Raw genomic sequence first — 23,977 nt, forward strand, 5'->3', positions numbered from 1 at the left:
TCTGGATAACAAGAATAGGGAGTATAGGACCTTTAGTAGTGTGCTAATGGAACAGGAGTGAAGTAAGGGACAGTAAATTAGCAATACACTATGAAAGAGAGAACAGGGGAAATATTTCAAAAGATACAATATAACCAGCCAAGCAAAGAAGACTAAACAGAAAGAAGAGGAATACAAAAATACTATTAAAATCATTGATGTAAGAATAATGGAAAAATAATAATACAAATATGCAGTGACTTGCAGGTTCTCTGTAATAGCAAAGTGAAATTTGTCACACTGACTCAGCTGTTTGGATGCCCCCTCTTTTGGTCCAACTCTGGTCTTTTCACAGTTCCAGGGGTTTTTTTTTGTTTCACTTCCGGGTATTAAAAAAAAAGCAGAAGAAGGAAGAAAGAAGAGATAAAATTGGGAATCAAGGAAGAAAGAAGAAAACAAGAAACAAAGAAACAGAGGAAAAAGGAATTGAAAGATAGACAATAATAAAGATTTAAAAATTACTTTAAATAAAAAGGGCTCTTGTTGGTTTCAAACTGGCCAAACTGGTTTTTCTGGTCTTGCTGGCTGCATCTGGGTGAGGGGTGATTGGTATGGCTTTTTTTCCCCTTCCTGATCTGTGCTCAGTCATCCTAGGATGCACTCTCCAGAGGTATTCTGGGGCCTCTCCCAGGCGCGTTGGGTTTAGGATACAGGCCTTCCTGAGAGTGCATTTTCCTTGGGGTTACCGCTGTGGGCTGAGGTGTAGGCGCACGTGCTCTTGGCCAGGCTTCCTCGGTCCTACAGGTTTGGATGCGCGCCTTTCCCAGTGCTATGTGGGTGTGCAGGGCCTTCCATGCAACCTTCTAGGCAACCTCAGTATCACTACCTGGCTAGGGAGGGAGTAGGCCAGAACAATTGCTGGAGGAGAATTCCCCAAACAGTGTCTCTCTTTTCACTTTTTCTTTTTGAGAAATTCCTCCTACTCAAGCCTGCTGCTCTGTACAGTGGCCTGGCTTCTAGCACAGCCAGTTCTCCAGCACAGCCAATTCTCCAGCCAGACTGGGGACTATTGGGGTCAGGGCCCCTCACATCACGAATCTTAACTCTCCCGAGCTGGTGTCCGCAGACTCAGTGGGTGCTTACAGCCCCTGTGTACCACAGTTTTTTGATCCACTCATTTACTGATGGGCACTTAGTTTGCTTCCAGCACTTGGCTATTGGAAATAGCAGTATTATGAACATAAGGGTGCTGAAGTTATTTTGAATTTGTGGTTTGGGATTCTTAGAGTGTATTTCCAGTAGTGGAATTGCTGGGTCAAAAGACAGTTCCGTTTTTAGTTTTTTGAGGAATTTCCATACTGTTTTCCACAGTGGATGCACTACTCTGCATTCCCACCAACCGTGCAAGAGTTTCCCTTTTCCACACGTGGTTGCCATCACTTGTTTGTTGATTTGTTAATGATGTCCTTTCTGACCAGTGTGAGGTTATATCTCATTGTGATTTTAATTTGTGTCTTTGATGGCTAGTGACATTGAGCATCTTTTCATATGTCTGTGGGCCCTCTGTGTGTTCTTGTAGAAGTTTCTATTCAGGCCCTTTGTCCATTTTTTAATTACATTGTTTGTCTTCCTGGATGTTGAGTTGTATGAGTTCTTGATACATTTTGGAGATCAAACTCTTGTCTGATGTATCATTGGCGATTAAGTTCTCCCATATTATCAGTTCCCTTTTCATTTTGATGATGGTTTATTTAGCCATGAAGAAGCTTTTTAATTCGATATAATCCTATTTGTTTATTCTTTCCTTTATTTCTCTTGCCCTGGGAGATATATCAGTAAAAATATTGCTATTTGAGATATCTGAAGTTTTACTGCCTTTGTTTTCCTTAGGACTTTTATGGTGTCGTGGCTTATATTTAAGTCTTTTATCCATTTTGAATTTATTCTGATGTATGGTATAAGTTGGTGGTATAGTTTCATTTTTTTTTTTTTTTTTGCATGTACCAGTCTGGTTCTCCCAACACCATTTATTGAAGAAGCTATTTTTACTCTATTGTATCTCATGCTCCCTTTGTCAAATATTAATTGACCATAGAGACATGAATTTATTTCTGGGCTTTGTTTTGATTACAGTAGCCTTATGGTGTAGTTTGATATCAGGTATTATGATCCCTCCTACTTTGTTCTTCTTTCTCAAGATTGCTGAGGCTATTTGGGTCTTTCTTGGTTTCATAAACATTTTTGAAATATTTGTTCTGCTTCCATGAAATATGTCGTTGAAATCTTGATAGGAATTGTGTTGAATCTGTAGATTGCTTTGGGCAGTATGGACATTTTAATGATGTTAATTCTTCCAATTTATGAACATGGTATGTGCTTCCAATATATTTGTATCTTCCTTAATTTCTTTCTCCAGTGTTCTATAGTCTTCTGAGTACATGTCTAAAAATTTATCTTTTAGTTTTGAATTTTAACTTAGTTGTATTAGGGTCAGAGACTGGGAACAACATGCTATATATTTGAAATCCAGTGTGATTTTTATTTCCTATTGTGTATATTGTTTTTCTGTATGTCTCATGTATGCTTGTGAAGAAAGTTTACTTCTAATAGTTAAATATAAGATTCTGTGTATGTTCATTATATTTTGCTTGTTCATAGTTATTTTCTTGGTCCACTTGATCTACAAAAAATTGGAGTGTGTTGAAATTGCCCATGACAATAACCAATTTGTCAATTTCTTCATGTAGTTCTAACAGTTTTTTTAAGGGTTTTTTTTTTTCTCCCCAGGAAATGTCAGGACAGAGATTTGATTTGCCCAAGAATGTTCCAGGGTAGAGAAAGACTTGGAGAAAGCACAGGCTGTAGAAATGTATTATGTATAATCTTTCCCCTAGTGTTGGTCTTCATCAGCTTAAAGAGTAGCACACTTAAAGCACTAAACTTAAAGGCTGGATTTTTCAGGTTTCTTTGGCTCAGGTACAGATTTGGAGTCTTGATCCTCCTTGCCATGCTTCCTTTCAGACTCCTTCCATAGTCTTTGTTCCCTCTACCTCTTGGACCATAAGAGTCCCTACTCTTGTGACACTCACCCATCTACTTGATTTGCATCGTTCTAGGTTGATCCTTCCTGAAATGGTTGAGCTGGAGCCACTTCCTCATCACTCTTAGTGGATCATTACTCTGACATCAAGCAGAAGGATAGGATGAGCACTTCACCCACACATCCTCCTGTGATGAAGAGGCCAGCATTACCATTGGCGGCTGATCAGGTCTGGGAGGCCTAGAGTTGAAGAGTGCCAGTCTTCTGCGCTACTGAGGATTTCATCTGCCAGAGACTTCTCACTCTTTCTCTTTTGAGTATCCTGTTCTGACTTCTGACATATGGGACTGAGTTCCCAAGGACTTACTTGTGTCCTTGACCATTCCTGTTCCTGAGTGTCTTCACTTTGTTCACTTTGTAGTTCCAGTCATTCTAGTTTTTGGTTCCACTAGATAAGGATGGATTTCTCCTGTTCCTTTGGTAGCTGCTCTTGTGGTTCCTGTTGTCCCACAGCAGGGTCAACAGGCTTTGCTCCTCCAGGGACAAACTACTTGCCTAGACTGGGAAGCACCAGAGGAGGAGTCATCTTCCTTAGTAGTACTCTGAAGCTTTGGTTAAATTTGGGTCTTTGAGAAGGACGTCTGTCATCAACCTGTGATCATCCGTGACTGAATGACCTATCTGTCCTATTGGTCTTCCTAGCTGTCTTCTTCTTCTGTAGTCATCAGCTCCATAGTACCACTACCACGGGCACATCTGCCACTGAGTGTCCTGGAGTCTTGGCCTCTGCCATAGCCTCTGCAGTCTCAGTCATCACAGCAGTCTTCGCCTCTGTAACTATTGCCGTTTGCCTTCAGAGCTGTTGTCATCTCTCCTAGGTGCATACTCATCAGAGTTCTCTGTGGCAGTACAATTCCCACAGTCTGTTTTGTCAGAATCCTGATTTCTTTTTCAGTCAAATGAATATTTAGTTATTCTTGTCTTTATCCTGCATTTGATTGGCCATGTCCATGGGAATTCTTTTGTATAGAGACCCTTCATGAAGCTCAAGACACTGAGCAGGGAATCCAGGTTCTCAAACTCAGCATCATCAGAACCTGTCAGGTTCTCTGGAGTGCTTGGTTCACATGATAAATGCATTGCACTGATATTTAATCCTCCAAAGAATTCCTTGGTGGAGACTTACAGCTAGGGAACAAGTTGGGTTCCCTAGAAGCATTATGTAGGGTAGCGATTTGGGAAGATTACTCTGGTCAATCACTGAGTTCCCAAGCAGCCCATGGAGCAGTGGGCAGGATGCAGTGAGCAGTTGGAGCTGCCTTATGCATGTTGTTAATTGTTGTGCCAGCTGGTAAAATCATCTTCCAGTTCATCTTGTATCCATCCAGCTGACTGGTTTGGCACATGGATGCTTCCTTTACCAGTGTGACCATCCCAGCTGGAAGTCTGTTAGGAACAGAGTTGTCTTTGTTGTCTTTTTTGCTGAGGCTGCTATATGTTGGAGCAGGTGGGCAGGGGCAGAACATAAAGTTAGCCTTTATTAAGCATGCAAACCTAGAGTTTTGTATCTGCTTACTGAACTGAACCTTGTATCATTTCCTTTGTTTTCCTTAATAATGGTATTTGCTATTATAACTAATCCCAGCTTTTTAAAATTTATATTTTCCTGGTATGTCCCTTTTCATATTTCTGCTTCATTCTATCAGTATTTTTATTTTGTATGTGTCTCTTATCTCCTGAATTTGTCCATATACATTTGTTCTGATTATTTCTATATATGGACTGTCTTACTTTGTGCATTCTGATAGTCCTGGTTATTTCTTTCTTTCCTAGCCTTTTTAGTGTAATTGATTTAGTTAATTTCTTATCGTCTTCTCTTCTACCAGTTTGAAAATTATTCCCTCTTGTTGCTTTTCTTTTACGATTGCCCTTCTGACAGTGCTACATAGTCTAAGGTTAAATGGATCATAATTCATCTGCTGAACAATGCATGGATTTACACCTTAACTCCTCTCCTTTATCCCTGTCCTTTCTGTATTGTATGCTTCTGTTCCTTTGTTCTACATTTTAATACTGAAAACTGTTTTTATTTAAATATCCTAATAAGACTATTTACAGTTACTTAATTCAGACAATGTTTATTTAGTTAAATGTTTATTTTAGTAAAATGTTTATTTTATTTGCATGCTGCTTGTCTTTCCTTGCCCTTCAGATCATCCTCCTATGAAAAGGATGTGGATGTGTGGATTCTACTCTTTTATGAAACGTCTCTTAGATTGTCATGAAGTAAAGGGCTTTGCTTTTAGCTTATCTGGCAATGTCTTAATGCCTTCTGTGTTCCCCAGAGTTTGGTGGTAGAACCATTTTGCCTTAGTCCTTTGTAGGTGCTTGTCACTGTCCTACCTTCCATGTTTCTACTATCCCTGTTGAGACTCTGCTGTCATTTCACTCCCTTCCTCTGGCTGCTTTTCCCATGGTCTCTGCTTTCATGTCCTGCAGTTGCAGTGCTGTGTGTACTAGGTGTGAATTTCTTTTTTCCTCCAGCCTCTTTTATATATGTTGTGTTTCTTAGAATTGTGGATAATTGTCTGTCATTGGTTCCAGAAAGTTAATTCATTTTCTCTCTTAGTTTGACCTCCTCTTTCTTCATTTTCTGGGACTATGAGTAGACAATGTATGTCAGATCTCATTTTATTCTTCATATCTTTAGCTTCTTTGGCATTTTCTATTTATTTCAGCACTTCTTTTAAATAATTTTTCAGATTTATATTCAAGTTAACTGATTCTCTCTTTAAATTTTGTCTAATCTAAATAAATGGTGGACTTTAGTTATTCATGTGTTGATATTGGTTCATTAATTAAGACAAATATAGCACACTACTCTAGGGTGTAATAATCCAGGAAACTTAGGTGTAGAGGCTACGAAGAGGCTACTGTCTTCACAATTTTTCTGTAAATCTAAAACTATTCTAAAATAAAGAGTAAATTCTGTTTTCTTTTCCAAATAATGCAGTGCCATTTTCATGGTCTTTTTTTGCTTGACATGTTTTATCTTTTATTGCTTACACTAATTTTTAAAAGTTTATTTTGGGTAATCATAATATAAAGTCCTTGGATGGTTGGAAACTATTTTTTTATTTCTGCTGACTCACTGTTGGTGGCTTGCTGCCTTTAGGTTTCATCTTTTATATCTGCGGTCCCCAGCTTTTGACAATTTTGGTTCAGGTGATGGTGGGGGAGGTGGAGCTCAGGTGATAATGTGAGCCAGGCTTCATGAACTCACCTGCCACTCACATCCAGCTGTGCAGCCCAGTTCCTAGTAGGCCAGGGACCAGTACCATTCTGTGACTGGGATTTGGAGACCCCTGTTTTATATTATAGGCTCATAATTGGTTCCTCTTCATCTTGGATAATAATCCCAGGGGCTTAAATTGGGGTGCTTTCCTGAGCATGCGTCTATGCTTCTATATGGTAGAGTTCCTGCTGATCTGAACCCTCACCCTGCAGCAGGCCTAGTACTCTGTCTCCTGGTCCCAGTGCTACTACCAGCATGCATATCCAGGACAACACTCAAATCAGAAGTTTTTTTTTACTTATTGCTCCCTATTTCCTCTGATATATCAACTCACTTTTAAGAAGTTTTTTTTTTTCTTTTGGCTACCATTATATGGGTAAAAGTAGCCTTAATAATTTCTTGAGAACATAACAGTGTTTGAAAAGTACATTGGTTTTTATTTATCCAGGATCTGTTTGCATTAAGGTAGGAAGACCTTTAAAAAATCTGCAGGATCCGGCATAAGTAATACCCCTTTTTTATTACAAAATCTTTTATTATAAAATCATTAGTTTGTAATTTTATATCATAACAATGTCATACTCAGGCATACCATATGGCATTTCAAGTGAACTGTTCAAATTAAAACGATTATTTATTATACCCATATTACTCTACCAACCACACTCAAGCAAGCGTTACTTTTGCCAGACCCTGCATATATCAGATTACTACAGATTGAAACCCCTCAATGCCCATTGCTTTTCATGTTCATTGATTTTCCAGAGCTTCCATTTCCCTTGGTTTGCTTATTTGAGTAAGGCAACTGGTATACCTGCATATAGATGTCATCCTGGAGCCCATTTGCTGATCTGCAGGATGAGTGGGCCTGAATGAAGTTCCAGAACCTGTGACTAGACTACATGTTAATTAATTCAGTTACTCAAATAGTGAGCAGCTATCTCTTTTGTCTTTTCACATACACAAACACATACTCATGCACACACATAGATATATAATATGGGCAACCATGAAGAAGTGAAAAAGGTATAATGGTTTTAGAGTATTGGCTCCCTGAATTTGGAGAAGGCTCTAAATAGAAAAGACTATAAACAGGGAATAATAAGATAGATATTGATATTAATATTTCTCAATCTTGCCTAGAATGTTCCACTTTACCTTCAGTAGGTTAAGGGTAGATGGAAGTTTAGCTTCAAAGTGTTTGTCATGCAGAAGAAAGATGACTATCTAAAAAAAGAAACATGCTAGATTTACTGGGGACATGCAATTGATGTACCATTTAGACCCTAACTAGACCCTGTGTTTAAAAAATAATGATGAAGGTCTGGTTGGTGTGGCTTGGTGAATTGAGTGCTGGCCTGCAAACCAAAGGGCCACCAGTTCAATTCCTGGTTAGGGCACATGCCTGGGTTGCAGGCCAGGTCCCCAGTGGTAGGCATGTGAGAGGCAACCACACATTGATGTTTCTCTCCCTCTCTTTCTCCTCTCCCCTTTCTCTAAAAATAAATAAATAAAATCTTAAAAAAAGAAAGAAATGGCATCAAGAAACTTGATCCAATTTCTTCATTTAAAAATAAAAATGAACAATAAGGGGCTTTTGTTAGGGCAGTTGATGAAATAAAACATATATTAGGTAATAGTAATATGCTAGTTAAGTTCCTGAATTTGATCATTGTACTGTCATTATTTAAGAGAATATTTTTATTCTTATGAAATACACACTAAATATTAAAGTGTAAAGGGGCAAGCTATTCGGGTAGTTCAGATAATACATTCAAAGAGAAACCCCCTAAAACTGGAATTTATTTATAAAAAATTGTGAATTTATTCTTACATGTTTAAACTTCATTCACCTTCAAAGTACTCTTCATTTGATGCAGTACACCTATTGAGACATTTTGTCCACTGCTCGAAACAGTTTTCGAACTTGTCAATTTTGATGCCTTTTAGTGCTTCTGTTTTTTTGTTTCACCTCTTCCACATCAGCAAAATGTTTCCTTTTGAAGACTTTTCATTGTGGAAACAGAAAATGTGTTTCTGGGGGTAAGAGTTAGTGAATAGGGAGGGTAGGATATGGGGTCATGCCAGTTTTGGTCCAAAACTGTCAAACATTTAGCATGGTGGGGGCAGGTACGCTTGTAAATCATCTGTCATGAAACAGGCAAATGTGTTGAAAGGGTCTTCAAAAAAAAATTCACTGAAGCTAAATGTAACTTCTCACAACACCACCAGCTGGTGCACTGATACAGATGTATTACTAGAATACTCACCTAGCGGGGGAAGCCTGTACTACAAGTGGCCTGTCCTCTGGAAAATAATTCTTGGGGTTTTTTGGGGTCCCCCTTCCTATATACATAAATATTATAATAAGTGATAAATAGAAAAGTCAACACATCACCAGGAATACTTTGTTCACATTGACTCATATGGTTTATTGGCCATATTCATCTGTAATGCTTATAGTACTAAGTCTTAATTTTAAATGATGGACAGCTTAATATATCGGCATGTGATGGGTTGAAAATATATATCAGGTGTGGTTTCTTAATTGATTTAACTAGTGTTAATCATATTGAAAATTACAATCTCCTGTTTATTGTTCACATGAATAAATTGAATTTTTTATAGGTTTAAGCTGAATTGTGGGACATGGCCACTGCTTCACCAAGGTCTGATACTAGTAATCACAGTGGAAGGTTACAGTTACAGGTAACTGGTAAGTTATTTTCATAACTTAAAATAGTGGTTCCTAAATGAAGCTTTCTTTTAGATTCATACTGTAGAGTATTTGTTGCAGCAGGCCTCAATGGTAGATACCTTCTAAAGGTATTTTATTTATTCAGTAAAAATAAAGTATATATAGAACCTGTACTCGGTGTGGAGAAGATATATCTGTCCTCTTTGATGGGAGAATTTGGATACTAGAATTAGTGTCATTAAGTTGGTCCTTAAACGATTGTTAGGATGGAGAAGGAAGCTGAAGGCTTTGTTTCCTTCTTTCATTCATTTAACCATCCATTAAATCAATGGGCAAATATTATCCATTCAGTCATTGGGGAAATATTTGTTAAGTGGAATTACATATATGAAAAGACAGGCCCTAGTTCTCCAGGAATATATAGTGGTGGGACAGGTTTGTTTTGTGTGGGCAGTTATTGTGAAGAGTGACCATTAACTGGATACAGTGAGAACCTAGAGGAAGGTGTGTTAGGTCTGCTTGGGATTGCAGGTGGCCTATGAATGTACAGAATGTGTAAGAGAAGGACTCACAGAGGGTAACACTTGAATTCCTGTAGGAATAACAGGAATTCATATCCAATTAGAATGGCAGCAGAGCGTTAGAGGAAGAGGGAACAACATTTACAAGAGCGTGAAAGAGTCTTGGTTTTAACTGGGGACTTCAGATCATTCTTGTTAGTTGGAATACATGATTCAAGGAGGAGTGATCATTATGCCAGCAATTTTACGTCTAGAATTTTTTTTGCAGATATTGGTATTGTTTGTATAAACAGTAGTCTAAATTTGTAAAGTATCATTTTCATAATTACAATATATATTCATATAGTTAAATATTGTTTATATTTGTGTATGAACAATGTACGTGTCTGCATAGTATTTTTCTTCAAGAAATGTATATATGAAGTTTGTAATATGTGTTATATATGTGTATAGTTTTTAATATTAGATAAATATATTTATAAAGTATATATAAATGGGTGTATATACACACACACAGAGATTGTAACAGCAAAAGACTATTGCAGGTGGACTATTGCATTGGAATTCTAGGCAGACAATGAAATTAATGAAATGAATATGTATATTAGTAGGAGCCAAGTTCTAAGCTAGAATTGTTGAGTGAAAGAGAAGGGTGTGGAATAGTGTGTATAATAAGCTCTGTACCTAGACTATTAAAAATAAGATTTGCCTTAAGAGGGTGGGAGTCGGGTAGTGTGAGAAGCAGATGCCGTGTAATGCCCATGGCACTCATTATCGTGAGGTTAGTAGATTCTAGTTTTCAGTGAAGAGCTAGAATATGCTTTAGTCTTACAAAGCAAAACACAAATGCTTAATTTGTGCTGATATCAAGATGGCAGAAAACACCCAATCAAAATGGGCGGGGGGGGAGAATCGAAAAAAATGAGGTAGTTCAAGGAACCTTTGGGACAACATCAAGTGTAACATTTGCATCATAGGGGTGCCAGAATGAAAAGAGAGAGCAAGGGATTGAGAACCTATTTGAAGAAATAATGCCTGAAAACTTCCCTAACCTGGTAAAGGAAATAAACATACATGTCCAGGAAGTACAGAGAGTCCCAAATGAGATGAACCTAAAGAGGCCCACACCAAAACACATCATAATTAAAATGGCAAAGTTAAAGACATAGAATCTTAAAAGCAGCAAGAGAAACAGTTCCTGTAGACTGTCAGCTGATTTCTCAACAGAAACTTTGCAGGTCAGAAGGAATTGGCACAGAACAGTCAAAGTGATAAAAAGCAAGGGCCTATAACCAAGATTACCCAGGAAAGCTATCATTTAAGTCAAAGGAGAAGTAGATAGCTTCCCAGATAAGAAAAATCTGAAGAAGATCACCACCTCCAAACTAGTATTGTTAGAGGAGGAGGAGAGGGAGGAAGAATAGGAATATCAATAATAAAATGGTAATAACTACATACCAATCAATAATTTAAATGTAAATAGATTAAATGCTCCAGTCAAAAGACATAGGGTGGCTGAATGGATAAGAAAACAAGACCTATACATATGCTGCCTACAAGATACCCACTTCCGATCAAAAGATAGACTGAAGGATAGACCGAGAGTAAAGAGATGGAAAAGGGCATTTCATTTGGAAATGAAAAAAAAAAAGGTGGGTAGTAATATTTATGTCAAACAAAATAGGCTTTAAAACAAAGGTTATAACATGAGACAAAGAAGGACCCAGCAAGTATACTTCAGGGTATTTATCAGAAGAAACCCAGAAACTAATTCAAAAAGATATATGCACTCCTATGTTCATTGAAGCATTTATAATAGCCAAGATATGGAAACAGTCGAAGTGTCCAGTGATTATCATATATACAATGGAATAAGACTCATCTATAAAAAGGAATGAAATCTTTCCATCTGCAATAACATGAATGGGTCTAGGGAGTATTATGCTAAGTAAAATGGGTCAGAGAAAGACAAAAGCCATGTGATTTCACTGGTATATGGCATCTTTAAAACAAACGAACAAAGAAAATAGACACAAACTCACAGATACAGAGAACATTTTGATTGTTTCCAGAAGGCAGGATCATTGGAGACTGAATGAAAAAGGGGAAGGGATTAAGATGTGAAAATTGCCCGTTATAAAAATATTCATGGGGATGTAGAATATAGTATATAGGGAATATAGTCAATAATATTGTAATAAGTGTGATGGTTTGGATGGTGATCATTTGTAAGTTATGTAAATATGTAATCACTATGTCATACACCTGAAACTAATATAATATTGTATGTCAACTGCAATCGAAAAAACAACTATTAAAAGAAAGGTTAAGTCTGGAATTACAACTATATTGTGGAGAAATCACTCAGAACAAACAACTGAACAATAGCGAGAGAGAAGTCTTATAACCTTGGACAGACAGAAAAATCAACCTCAGCGCTAACTGGTAAGGAGTGTGGTGGACACTCGAGAGGACTGGCTGGATGCCCACAGGTGGCGGTGCCATAGGGATAATTAAGTGGCAGGTTGGATCCCCCTGAGAAGAATGGGGTCTAAACAGTAAGCTAGGACCCCCAGCCTAGAGCACCACAACCCAAAAAGTACATAGATATCAATGGACAGTGAAAAGCAGTAGGGTTGCTCTCTGCCAGAGATGGAGGGCTGGAGACACAAAGAGCTGTTTAAAGGGCCAGCACACAAATTTTCATTTGCTGCTACTTCCCAGGGCTCTGGAAAAGGAAGGGCAGAGTGGGATAGAGATGCCTGAGGAGAGACTGGTGATAGAAGCTTTGGGGAGAAAGCTGAGGGAATAGACACTGGGATGCCAGTGCTAAGTCATCCCCCATACAGCAGCAGGCGTTGTGCTTTGGTAGACTCCCTTCTGGGCAGCAGCACCCTGAAGGAAAATGATAACCCCAATCCCAAGAGGGATTCTGCCCCTCCATGTGGGACTTATGCCTCACTACTGAGTGCAGATGACTAGTTGAACAACTGAAGGAGACAGCCAAAGACAGTAGATCCCTGAAAGTCTCAGCAGCTTGCCTAAGGTCTAATGGGGTCAACATCTGACATAACCAGAGGCAGACCCAGAAAGGAAAACCAGTGGTAAATACTAGAGGCTACCAAGACAAAGCCCACTGTGGGTCTTCTCCATGATTAGCAATATTTCCTTTCCCAAATAGTTTTTTAACATTCATTTCTTGTCCAGCAAGATTGTGCATATTAAGTTACTAGAATTTATACTGTAGTTTATTTCTCTCCTTTCTTATAATAGTCTTATCTCTTTACATTCTTATTAATACTGATTCATTTGCAGTTGATACTGAGATTGCAGGGTGAGGGGATATTTTTGCAGATGTGGGATTGTTCCCCAAGCTTGGTGGTTTTGTTCTGGCAGCACCTGCACAACAACATACAACATGTGGTAGGTGGAGTAACCCTCAATCAACCCGCAGGAGGGAAGGACCCACCAAAGAATGACCCAACAATAATCAAAATCCACTTACATCAAGAGAGTCAACATAAATGGCATCCCAAGACCATCAAGTTCAGGAGACCAAAGAGACTGCACCACTGAATCTCACAGGTTTCCTACAATAGTTCACACTACAAACTCAAGGATTCATAAGAGATCAATTTAAGAAGCAGAGGCAAACAAGAAGAGTCTCACAAACGATGGGAAGACAAACCTAAAACGTGCGGAAATAAGGAATCCTCAGAAAAAAATACTAAACAAAATAGAGATGAGTCAACTATCAGATATTAACTTCAAACAAAGCTTATAAGAAAGCTCACTGACCTCACTGAGAATTACCAAAAATTGCAGGGAAATAATGAGGAATTTACTGTAAACTATAACAACATGAAAAAGGAAAGGGAAACTATCAACAACAGCAAAGAAGAAATGAAGAATACAATTTCTGAATTGAAGAACACAATAGAAGGAATCAAACAGGCTAATGAAGCAGAGGATTGAAACAGCAAGCTGGAGGACAAGGAAGAAAAAATCTCCCAGAAAAAGCAAGATAAGGAAAAGGACTCAAAAAGACCAAACGGGTTAAGGGAACTGCAAGACAATATGAAACCTAATAATATCTATATAATAGAGATACCAGAAGGAGAAGAAGAGGAGCAAGGAATAGAAAACCTGTTTGAAAAGTAATGATGGAAAACTTCCCTAATTTGATGAGAGAAAAAGTCACACAAACCCAGGAAACACAGAGTCCCAATCAAGAGGAAACCAAAGAGGCACTTCAAGGAACATAATTAAAATGGCAAAATTCCAAGATGGAGAGACTCTTAAAGGCAGCAAGGCAGAAACAGGAAGTAACATACAAGGGAGCTGCAATAAGACCAGCAGCTGACTTCTCAACAGAAGCACTGCAAGCCAGAAGGGAATGGCAGGAAATGCTACAAGTAATGAAAAACAAAGGCCTTCAACCAAGACTATGCTATCCAACAAAGCTTTCCATTAAAATGGAAGGTGAAATGAGTTTCCCAGACAAAAGGAGGTTGAAAGAATACACCTCCAACAAACCAGCACTACAAGATATGCTAAAGGGACTGCTTTAAGAAAAGGGAGAAAAAAAGTGTGAGAGAGAGAGGAATATATGTACAAAGGGAGTAAAATGGTGATTAATAAATACCTATCAGTAATCTTAAAATGGATTAAATGCTCCAATCAAAAGATACTGAGTAGCTGAATGGATAAGAAAACATGACTTACACGTAGACTGACCACAAAGGACCCATCTCAGAACAAAAGACCTATACAGACTGGAAGGGAAGGGTTGGAAACAAATATTCCAAGCAGATGGACAGGAAACAAAAGCCAAGGTAGCAATACTTACATCAGACAAAATAGACTCTAAAACAAGGGCCGTAAAAAGAGACCCAGAAGAACACTTCATAATACTCAAGGGAAGAATCTGTCAAGACATAAACATTGTAAATATATATGTACCCAACATAGGAGCACCCAAATATATAAGGAAAAACTTGAAGGACTTCAATAAAGATGTAGACAGCAACACACTTACACTAGGGGATTTAACACCCCACTGTTAACAATGGATACGTCTTCTGAACAATATATCAACAAGGATATTGCAGCATTGAACAATGACCTAGATCAAATGAACTTGACTGATATATATCAAGCTTTTGGTGCAAAGAAGCAAAATACACATTGTTTTCAAATGCATGTGGAACATTTTCAAAGATAGACTACATGATAGGCCAAAACCAAGCTTCAACAGATTCAAGAATATTGATATTGTAACAGGCATTTTCTTAGACCACAGGGGCCTGAAACCAGAAACCAACCTCAAAGAAAAAATTCAAAAAAGTCAAATATATGGAGACTGAATAACTTCTATTTAACTTCGAATAGTAAACAGTGAGATCAAGGAAGAAATTAAAAACTTCCTGGAAACAAATGAAAAGAAATCCATAACAGTCCAAAACCTATGGGACACAGCAAAGGCAATCCTGAGAGGGACGTTCATAGCTACACAGGCCCACCTACAAAAGATAGAAACATTTCAAATAAACAACCTAACCCTTCATCTACAAGAACTGATGGAACAACCACAAAGCTATCCCAGAGCAAGTAGAAGGAAGGAAATAACCAAGATCAGAGCAGAATCAAACGACATAGAGACTAAAAGAACAATTATGAGGATCAATAAATTCAGGAGCTGGTTCTTTGAAAAGATAAGCATTTAAACAGACTCATCAGGAAAAAAAGAGGGAGGACCCAAATAATCAAATTCAGAAATGAAATAGGAGAGATTACAGCTGCTAACACAGAAATACAAAAAAAAGTAAGAAATTACTATGAAGAATATGTGACAAGAAAATTGAAAACCTAGGTGAAATGGACAATTTTTAGAAAAGTATAATTTTCCAAAACTAAATGAAGAAGAAGCAGAAAGCCTGAAGATACCAATAATAGCTGACAACCTCAAAGCAGTAATAAAAAAACTCCTGGCACATAAAAGCCCTGGATGAGATGGTTTCACTTGAGAATTTTAAAAACATTTAAGGAAGAATTAAGTCCTATCCTTCACAGTCTATTCCAAAAAATCCAAGAAGAGGGAAGATTCTTAAGCTCTTTTTATGAGGCCAGCATTATCCTAATCCCAAAACCAGATAGACACAACAAAGAAGGAAACCTACAGGTAATACCATTGTTGAACAGAGACACTAAATCCTCAGCAAAAGACTGACAAACCACATCCAGCAATACATTAAAAAGATCATACACCATGATCAAGTGGGATTCATCTCAGGGATGCAAAGATGGTACAATACTCACAAATCAATAACCGTAATGCACCACATAAACAAATGGAAAGGCAAAAATCACCTGAATAGATGCAGAAAAAGCATTTGATAAGGTGCAGTGCCTTTTTAAAATAAAAACACTCAGCAAAGTGGGAATAGAGGGAGCATACCTCAAAATAATAAAGGCCATATATGAAAGACCAATGCCAACATCATACTCCATGGGTAAAAGCTAAAAGCTTTCCCGCAAAGATCAGGAATAAGACAGGTATGTCGGCTTTCACCACTTCTATTCAAAATAGTATTGGAATTCCTAGCCACAGTGGTCAGACAAGAAAAAGAAATAAAACATATCCAAATTGGAAAGGAGGAAGCAAAACTGTTGTTATTTGCAGATTACATGATACTGTACACAGACAATCCTATAGATTTCACAAAAAAACTACTCAACCTAATAAGTGAATTTGGAAAAACAGCAGGATACAAAGTGAACAAGAAACACCTAAGGAAAACCTAGGAATAAAACCTAACCAAGGAGGTAAAAGTCCTGTACTCAGAAAACTACATAACCCTGAAGAAAGAAATTAAGGAAGACACAAACAAATGGAAGCATATACCATGTTCATGGATTGGAAGATTAACGTCAAAGCGTCCATACTACCCAAAGAAATTTATGGATTCAATGCTATCACTATTAAAATACCAATGACATATTTCACAGATACAGAACAAACATTTCAAAAATTTGGGGAATCATGAACAACCCCAAATAGCCACAGCAATTTTGAGAGGAAGAATAAATTAAGGACAACAAAATTTAGGAGTGAACACAATACCTGACATCAAATTGTATTACAAGGCCATTGTAATGAAAACAGCCTGGTACTGACATAGGAAGAGACACAGAGATTAATGGAATAGACTAGAGAACCCAGAAATAAACCCATGTCTCTTTGGTCAATTAACATTTGACCAAGGAGGCAGAAGCATAAAATGTAGTAAAAATTGCGTCTTCACATCTTCAACAAGTGGTGTTCGGTGATCTGGACAACTACATGCAAAAAAATAAAACTTGACCATCAACTTACACCATACACAAAAATAAATTCAAGATGGATAAAAGACTTAAATATAAGTCATGACACCATAAAAGTCCTAGAGAACATAGGTAGGAAAGTCTCAGATATTCCATGCAGCAATATTTTCACCAATATGTCCCCTAGAGCAAAGAGTATAAAGAAGTGAATAAACAAATGAGACTTCATCTAAATTAAAAGCTCCTCTATGACTAAAGAAGACATCAGCAGAATGAAAAGGGAACCAATTGTATGAGAAAACATAATTTGCCAATGATACCTCAAACAAGGGTTTGATCTCCAAAATATAAAAAGCACTCACACGCCTCCACTCCAGGAAGGCAAAGAGTCCAATTTAAAAATGGCCAAAGCACCTGAACAGACACTTCTAGGGGGACATACAGAGGGTCCAGAGACATATGAAAGGATATTCAGCATCACTAGCCATCAGGGATATGCAAATTAAAACCACAGTGAGATACCACTTCATACCACTTAAAATGGCCATCATAACCAAATCAACAAACAACAAGTGCTGGTAAGATTGTGGAGAAAAGGGAACCCTGGTACACTGTTGGTGGGAATGCAGACTGGTGCAGCCACTATGGAAAACAGTATGGAATTTCTTCAGAAAACTGAAAATGATACTGCCTTTTGACCCAGCAGTTTCACTGCTGGTACTATAGTCTTAAAAATCCAGAAACATCAGTTCAGAAGAACCTATGCACCCTAATGTTCATAGCAATGCAATTGTCAATAGCCAAGTGCTGGAAGCAGCCTAAGAGCACATTAGTAAATTAGTGGATCAAAAATTGTGGTACATTTACACGATGGGATATTATGCAGTAGAAAGGTAGATGGAGCCTCCTTCCCTTTGTGAGAGCGTGGATGGGTCTGGAAAGCATTATGCTAAGTGAAGTAAGCCAAGTGGTGAAATATAATTACCATGTGATCTCACTATAAGTGGAACCTACTCAGCAAAACAAACAAGCAAGCAAAATATAACCAGATTCATTGAAATTAAGAACAAATTGACTGTAACGAGAGGGGTAGCTGGGAGGGGATAATGATGGGGGAAGGGTGAAGGGTTTTCAGGAACACGTGTAAAGGAAACATGGACAAAACCAAGGAGGGGTAGGATTGATGGTGAGAGGTAGCGATGGCTGGGTTGGGGAGAGTACTCAGGGAAATAGAGACAGGTGTACTTGAATAATAACAAAAAAAAATTTTAAAAAGACAAAAAAGAAAATAAGAAAAAGGTTACTATAGTTAATCCTTGACAAATTTGAGGGTTGTGAGCACTGATCTTCTGCATAGTTGAAAATCTAAGCATAGCTTTTGACTTCCCAAAAACTTTACTCATAGCCAACTGTAGACCAGAACCTTACCACAGGTTTTTAACACATATTTTGTATGCCATTTGTATTATATACTATATTCCTACAACAATAAGCTAGAGAGAAGAAAGTTAAAATCACAAGGGAGAGAAAATACATTTACAGTACTTTATGTGTTTATTGAAAAAAAAAATATGGTCCGGCCAAGATTGAGGTGTAGGTGGACACACTGTGCTTCCTTGCACAACCAAAATTAAGAACAACAAAAATTTAGAAACAAAAAAACAACCAGAACAGACAGAAAGTTGAACTGTACAGAAGTCCTGACAGCCATTCATCCAGACCGGTAAGAGAGGCAGACTTGGCAGCCTGTGGAGAGGGGTCATGGCAGGAAAAAGCGGTGGCTGGCAGACCCCGGTGGCAGACCTCTGGCACGGGTGCGGGGAGGCAGTGAGGAGACACAGTGAGGCACACAAGGCAGCTGGCTGGCTGCAGCCACACATTCGTGCAGATAAACCTGGTGAAAATGGGCAGCGAGACAGACCACACAATCCAGGGCCCCAGCACTGGGAAATAAAGGCTAAAAGCACTGATTGAAAACAGTTGTGGAGGGTGACGTGCCAGGAGAGACTCCCCGCCTCATAGGAGAGTTCATTAGAGAGACCCACAGGGTCCTAAAATGCACACAAGCCCACCCATCCAGGAACAGCACCAGAAGGGCCCAGTTTGCTTGTGGGAAGCAGCAGATGGGACTGCAATCCGACTGAGATTGGAGCAAGTGCCATTGTTCCCTCTCTGACCCTGCCCCCATATACAGGATCACAGTCCAGCAACTGGGTTGCCCTGCCCTGGTCAATACCTAAGGCTTCGCCCCTCACTATGTAACAGCAGTGACTAGACCCCCCCACCCCCAAAGAAAAGGCTCAAACACAAGAACAAATCAAAACCCCAGAGCCAATACTTTTAAGTGACTAAGAGATAGCCAACCTATCAGGTACACAGTTCAAAGCACTGGTGATCAGGATGCTCACAGAATTGATTATGGTTACAAATTAGATGAAAAAATGAAGGCTACACTAAGTCAAATGAAGAAAAATGCACAGGGAACCAATAGTGATGGAAAGAAAACTGGGTCTCAAATCAATGGAGGGGACCAGAAGGAAGAAAAAAACATACAATCAGAAAAGAATGAAGAAATAAGAATTCAAAAAAATGAGGAAAGGCTTAGGAACCTTCAGGACATCTTGAAACGTTCCAACATCCGAATTATAGGGGTACCAGAAGGAGAAGAGGAAGAGCAACAAGTGGAAAAGTTATTTGAACAAATAATAAAGGACTTCCCCAATCTGGCAAAGGAAATAGACTTCCAGGAAGTCCAGGAAGCTCAGAGAGTCCCAAAGAAGTTGGACCCAAGGAGGAACACACCAAGGCACATTGTAATTACATTAGCCAAGATTAAAATGGAGAGAATTCTAGAAGCATCAAGAGATAAGAGGACAGTCACCTACAAAGGAGATCCCATTAGACTGTCAGCTGATTTCTCAAAAGAGACCTTTCTGGCAAGAAGGGGCTGGAAAGAAGTATTCCAAGTCATGAAAGGCAAGGACCTACATTCAAGATTGCTCTATCCAGTAAAGCTTCATTTAGAATGGAAGGGCAGGTAAAGTGCTTCTCAGATAAGGTCAAGTTTAAGGAGTTCATCATCACCAAGCCCTTATTATATGAAATGTTAAAGGGATTTATCTAAGAAAAAGAGGATAAAAACCATGTACAGTAAAAAGACATCAAACTCACAGTTAGTAACAACCATACCTAAAACAAAAACAAACTAAGCAAACAACTAGAACAGGAACAGATCACAGAAATGGAGATCACATGGAGGGATAGCAACAGGGGAGTGGAAGGAGGAGGGAGGGGGAAAAGGTAACAGAATAAGTAGCATAGACAGTAGGTAGAAAATAGACAGGGGGAGGGTAAGAATAATTGGGAAATGTAGAAGCTAAAGAACTTACGACACATGGACATGAACTAAAGGGGGGTAATGTGGGTGGGAGGGGGTGTGCCGGGGGGAGGGGAGTGAAGGGGGGTAAATGGGACAACTGTAATAGCATAATCAATAGAATGTTAAAAAGAAAAAGCTGTGGATAAGTAGACATGTCCAAATTTAAACTTGTATTGTTGAAGGGTCAACTGTAGTTCCCTAAAACTGGGATGGGGGAATTGGGAGGTATTGGAAGGAAGGAGGGAGGTGACCATTAATGGTATGGGGTGTCTTTTGTGGGCAGTGACTGTTTTTAAAAATCTATTGTGGTATGGTTGTACAGGCAAAATTGAATTGTATGCTTGAAACAAGTGAACTATTTGGTATGTGAATTATATTCCAATAACACTTTTTGAATTTTTGAATTTTAATTCATAAATGAGTTCTTTTTCTAAAAAGTTTTAAAATATATCATTAGAGAGAGGGGCAGAGAGGGAGAAAGAGGAGGGAAACATCAATGTGTGGTTGTCTTTTGTGTGTGCACCCTAATGGGGACCTGGCCAGCAACCAGGCATGTACCGTGCCTGGGAATTGAACTGGCATCCTTTGTTTCATAGGCTGCCATTCAATCCACAGAGCCACACAAGCCAGGGAATCAAAAATGTTTTTGAATTTTATTTCAAATGGTTCTTAGGCATTATATTTTGTAATAGTGTTTTATTTTTATTTTTTAATGGAAAGAGTTTGAGTTGCAAAAGCTGCACAGTTCAATTTTTATTGATTTATTATACTGCTTCCTGGCTTCATATATTCACTCATGATTATCATATTTCTGTTAGTTTCTAGTGCCAAACTAAAAAGAAAAAAGAACTGGTTTGGAACAGCAATATATACAGAAGTAGTAGTAGATGGAGAAATTAAGAAAACAGCAAAATCCAATAGTTCTTCTAACCCAAAATGGGATGAACAGCTAACCATGTAAGTACTTCATAAAAAAATAAAAATCTTCAAAAGGAAATATGCTTCTTGTAATTTTTTAAATAATTATTATTTTATAGGGAAACTTCGTAATAGTGACTGCCATTTTCCATTATGAATAGACCGTTAAATCAGGGGTGTCAAATTCATTTTCACTGGGGGCTGCATCTCACAGTTGCCTTCAAGGGATGAAATAATTTTCGGACTGTATAAATGTAACTACTCCTTAACTGTTACGGAGTTGAAATTACATTTGGCCCCTTGAAGGCAACCATGAGGCTGATGTAGCCCCCAGTGAAAATGAGTTTGATACCCCTGATTTAAAAGTATATAAAAAAATTGTCAGTTAATTTCCTTCCCTTGACAGAGGAGGCATAATAATCCTTGCTTTTGCTTTATAGAGTACATTATTTCCAGGTAGCCATATTTTCTCTTCCCATCTTATAAAAATAAATAACGACAGAAAATGAATTATTCTTAATTTTGGTATTTCTGAAATATAGTGTTATAAATTTGTGTATTATAATCAATGCCATCAATTATCTTAAATCTTTAGAAATTTTTTCAAATGGAAATAAGTATGATGAAATCTCATATCATTTATGTATTGCTGGTGTTTTGGTTCACTGACTACAAAAATTCTTACCTAGCTGTTAAAATCCTAATGACTCAAATAGTTTATTGTACATACAACATTTTTCCTCAAATAAACTGAATCATGGTTTTAAAAAATAATTGAAGTAAATGCACTAATAGGAATTAGCAGTTAGAATAATGGTATATCATTCTATATTTTTGTTATAATTTCACCCCTACAGAAATGTGACCCCTCAGACCACATTGGAATTTCGTGTTTGGAGTCATCACACTTTGAAAGCAGATGCTTTATTAGGAAGAGCAACAATAGATCTGAAACAGGCTCTGTTAACACACAACAGAAAGTGTAAGTTTTTTGTTCTAACCTTTGTTTAAAATTTATTTAAGACACTTTGAAAGTATCCTGAAACCCAAAAATAAAAGTACAGTTGTGTGTTTATCAGTGAAAATGCCAGTTATTGTCTGTAATTATAGTGTTCTTTGAAATGAGAAATATTTACTGTAGCCTTCTCCATCTACAAATTTACAAAATGATGATGGTCATTCATGACTTGCTCAAGAATACAAATACTTGTAGAGTTATGACTAGCACAGTGTTTCTGATTCCTTGGTGCTTGATTTTGATCAGAAGTAATAGAAAATTAATATGACTAACAGACAGCCTTACAGAATAAAAATACACTTTTAATTGATCAAATTCTTGGCTGCCTTTCATTCAGCCTTAGCTTAGCACTTAGGTTTTAGCTTTAGTTAGGAATCAGTTGAATGAGCTCTAGTTCAGTTTGGAGGGTGTTGTGGGATTTATTTCTAAAAAGAAGCAACCAATGAAAACATGACAACTAGTGTTTTCATATTCATTTGTCCCCACTGTCAAATAAGAATTTACTTACTGGTCTAGGGGTACAAGTTATTAATAAAAAGGTATTATGTTTTTGAGGTGTTATATTCAGAATATGTTCAATAGTTAATTGTCACTTGCATGAATAGAGTCTACGTGTACTGAGTGCTCCAGTGCGGGGGTGTTCTGTACCGTGTGTTCCATGCCTCTTTACAGAGAATAGGTTTTTAGGGATGAAGTTGGAGAGGAATGTTCTGAGAGGGAGTAAACAAACAGAGAACAGCACTTGGATCTAATGTGCCTGTAGAGTGCCAGTGTAGTTTCTGGCAAGACACTTAAAAACATTGGTGGTATGAATGAATAGCAGACAGGATAAAGTCTTCAGAGATGGATTACAATATGGAGGAGGTAACTGAAACCAGAGGAATATTTGTGGGGCCTTGATATTCTAGGGTAATTTTAGTATGCAGGGACATGGCGTGGTCACAGTAGAGACTGTTGTTACAGGAATTGAAGATGACATTTATAAAACTGAATCACAGACAATGGAATTCATAATCAGCTTGAAAGTAGAGACTATTTTACTCATCTATGTTTTTCAGTGCTTTTCACTATCAACAGCCAAAGGTTTGCATAAGTTCGGATGAAATCTTACAGTGAAATCTGACTGTATATGAAACACAGAGCAACATTGGACACACAAGCACATGCATGCACACACTCACATGCCCTTGCTCTTACACCCGCAACAGTTCCTGAATTAACTTCTGTGGAACCCTGTTTCTCAAACCAGTGTGAAAACCACTTGGCTACAAGATCAGGTCCAACTCCTGGTTTCCACACCTTGTAAACTATTAATTTGGTTTGTCTGATTTCCTGCTTACAGCTCAGTACTTGGCCTGCTTTGTCCGAGCTTGCCTTCTCATTATCTTCTGAGTGTGCTGTCCTATCAGCTTCTTAGTATTTTCAGTAATTATGCATCTATTTAGTGTGCTTTTATGTTTAATTCTTTAATATACATGAAATTATGGAGAAGGCTATAAAAATACACATAAGTTAATTTCCTTCTGTTGCTACCCTGGTTTTTCATGGTACTAATTTTTCTTTTTTTTTCTTTTTTCTTTATTTTTAATTTTTTTAGATTTTATTTATTTATTTTTAGAGAGGGAAGGGAGGGAGAAAGGGGGAGGGAGAAACATCAATGTGCGGTTGCTGGGGGCCATGGCCTGCAACCCAGGCATGTGCCCTGACGGGGAATCGAACCTGTGACACTTTGGTTCACAGCCCGCGCTCAATCCATTGCGCTACGCCAGCCAGGGCCTAATTTTTCTGATCATGGATGATTTGGCT

The 23,977-nt window shown here is 38.0% G+C and overlaps 1 protein-coding gene across 5 annotated transcripts in view; it reads left to right on the top strand.

Moving 5' to 3' along the window:
- WWP1 (WW domain containing E3 ubiquitin protein ligase 1) overlaps positions 1-23,977 on the top strand; it is a 117,506-nt gene that overhangs the window by 32,962 nt on the left and 60,567 nt on the right. For 4 of the 5 annotated variants that reach the window (XM_045849380.1, XM_045849383.1, XM_045849382.1 and 1 more), the window contains exons 3-5: positions 8,943-9,030; positions 21,054-21,192; positions 22,011-22,135. In XM_045849380.1, the coding sequence (XP_045705336.1) occupies positions 8,964-9,030; positions 21,054-21,192; positions 22,011-22,135 (331 nt within the window). In that variant the 5' untranslated portion in view covers positions 8,943-8,963. Of the gene's footprint in view, positions 1-3,095; positions 3,249-8,942; positions 9,031-21,053; positions 21,193-22,010; positions 22,136-23,977 lie in introns of all 5 variants that reach the window. The other variant, XM_045849381.1, reaches the window with a different exon arrangement.

This window comes from Phyllostomus hastatus, unplaced genomic scaffold (genome assembly GCF_019186645.2).
Source record: "Phyllostomus hastatus isolate PE091 unplaced genomic scaffold, TTU_PhHast_1.1 phas_contig_65, whole genome shotgun sequence".
Lineage (NCBI taxonomy): Eukaryota > Metazoa > Chordata > Mammalia > Chiroptera > Phyllostomidae > Phyllostomus > Phyllostomus hastatus.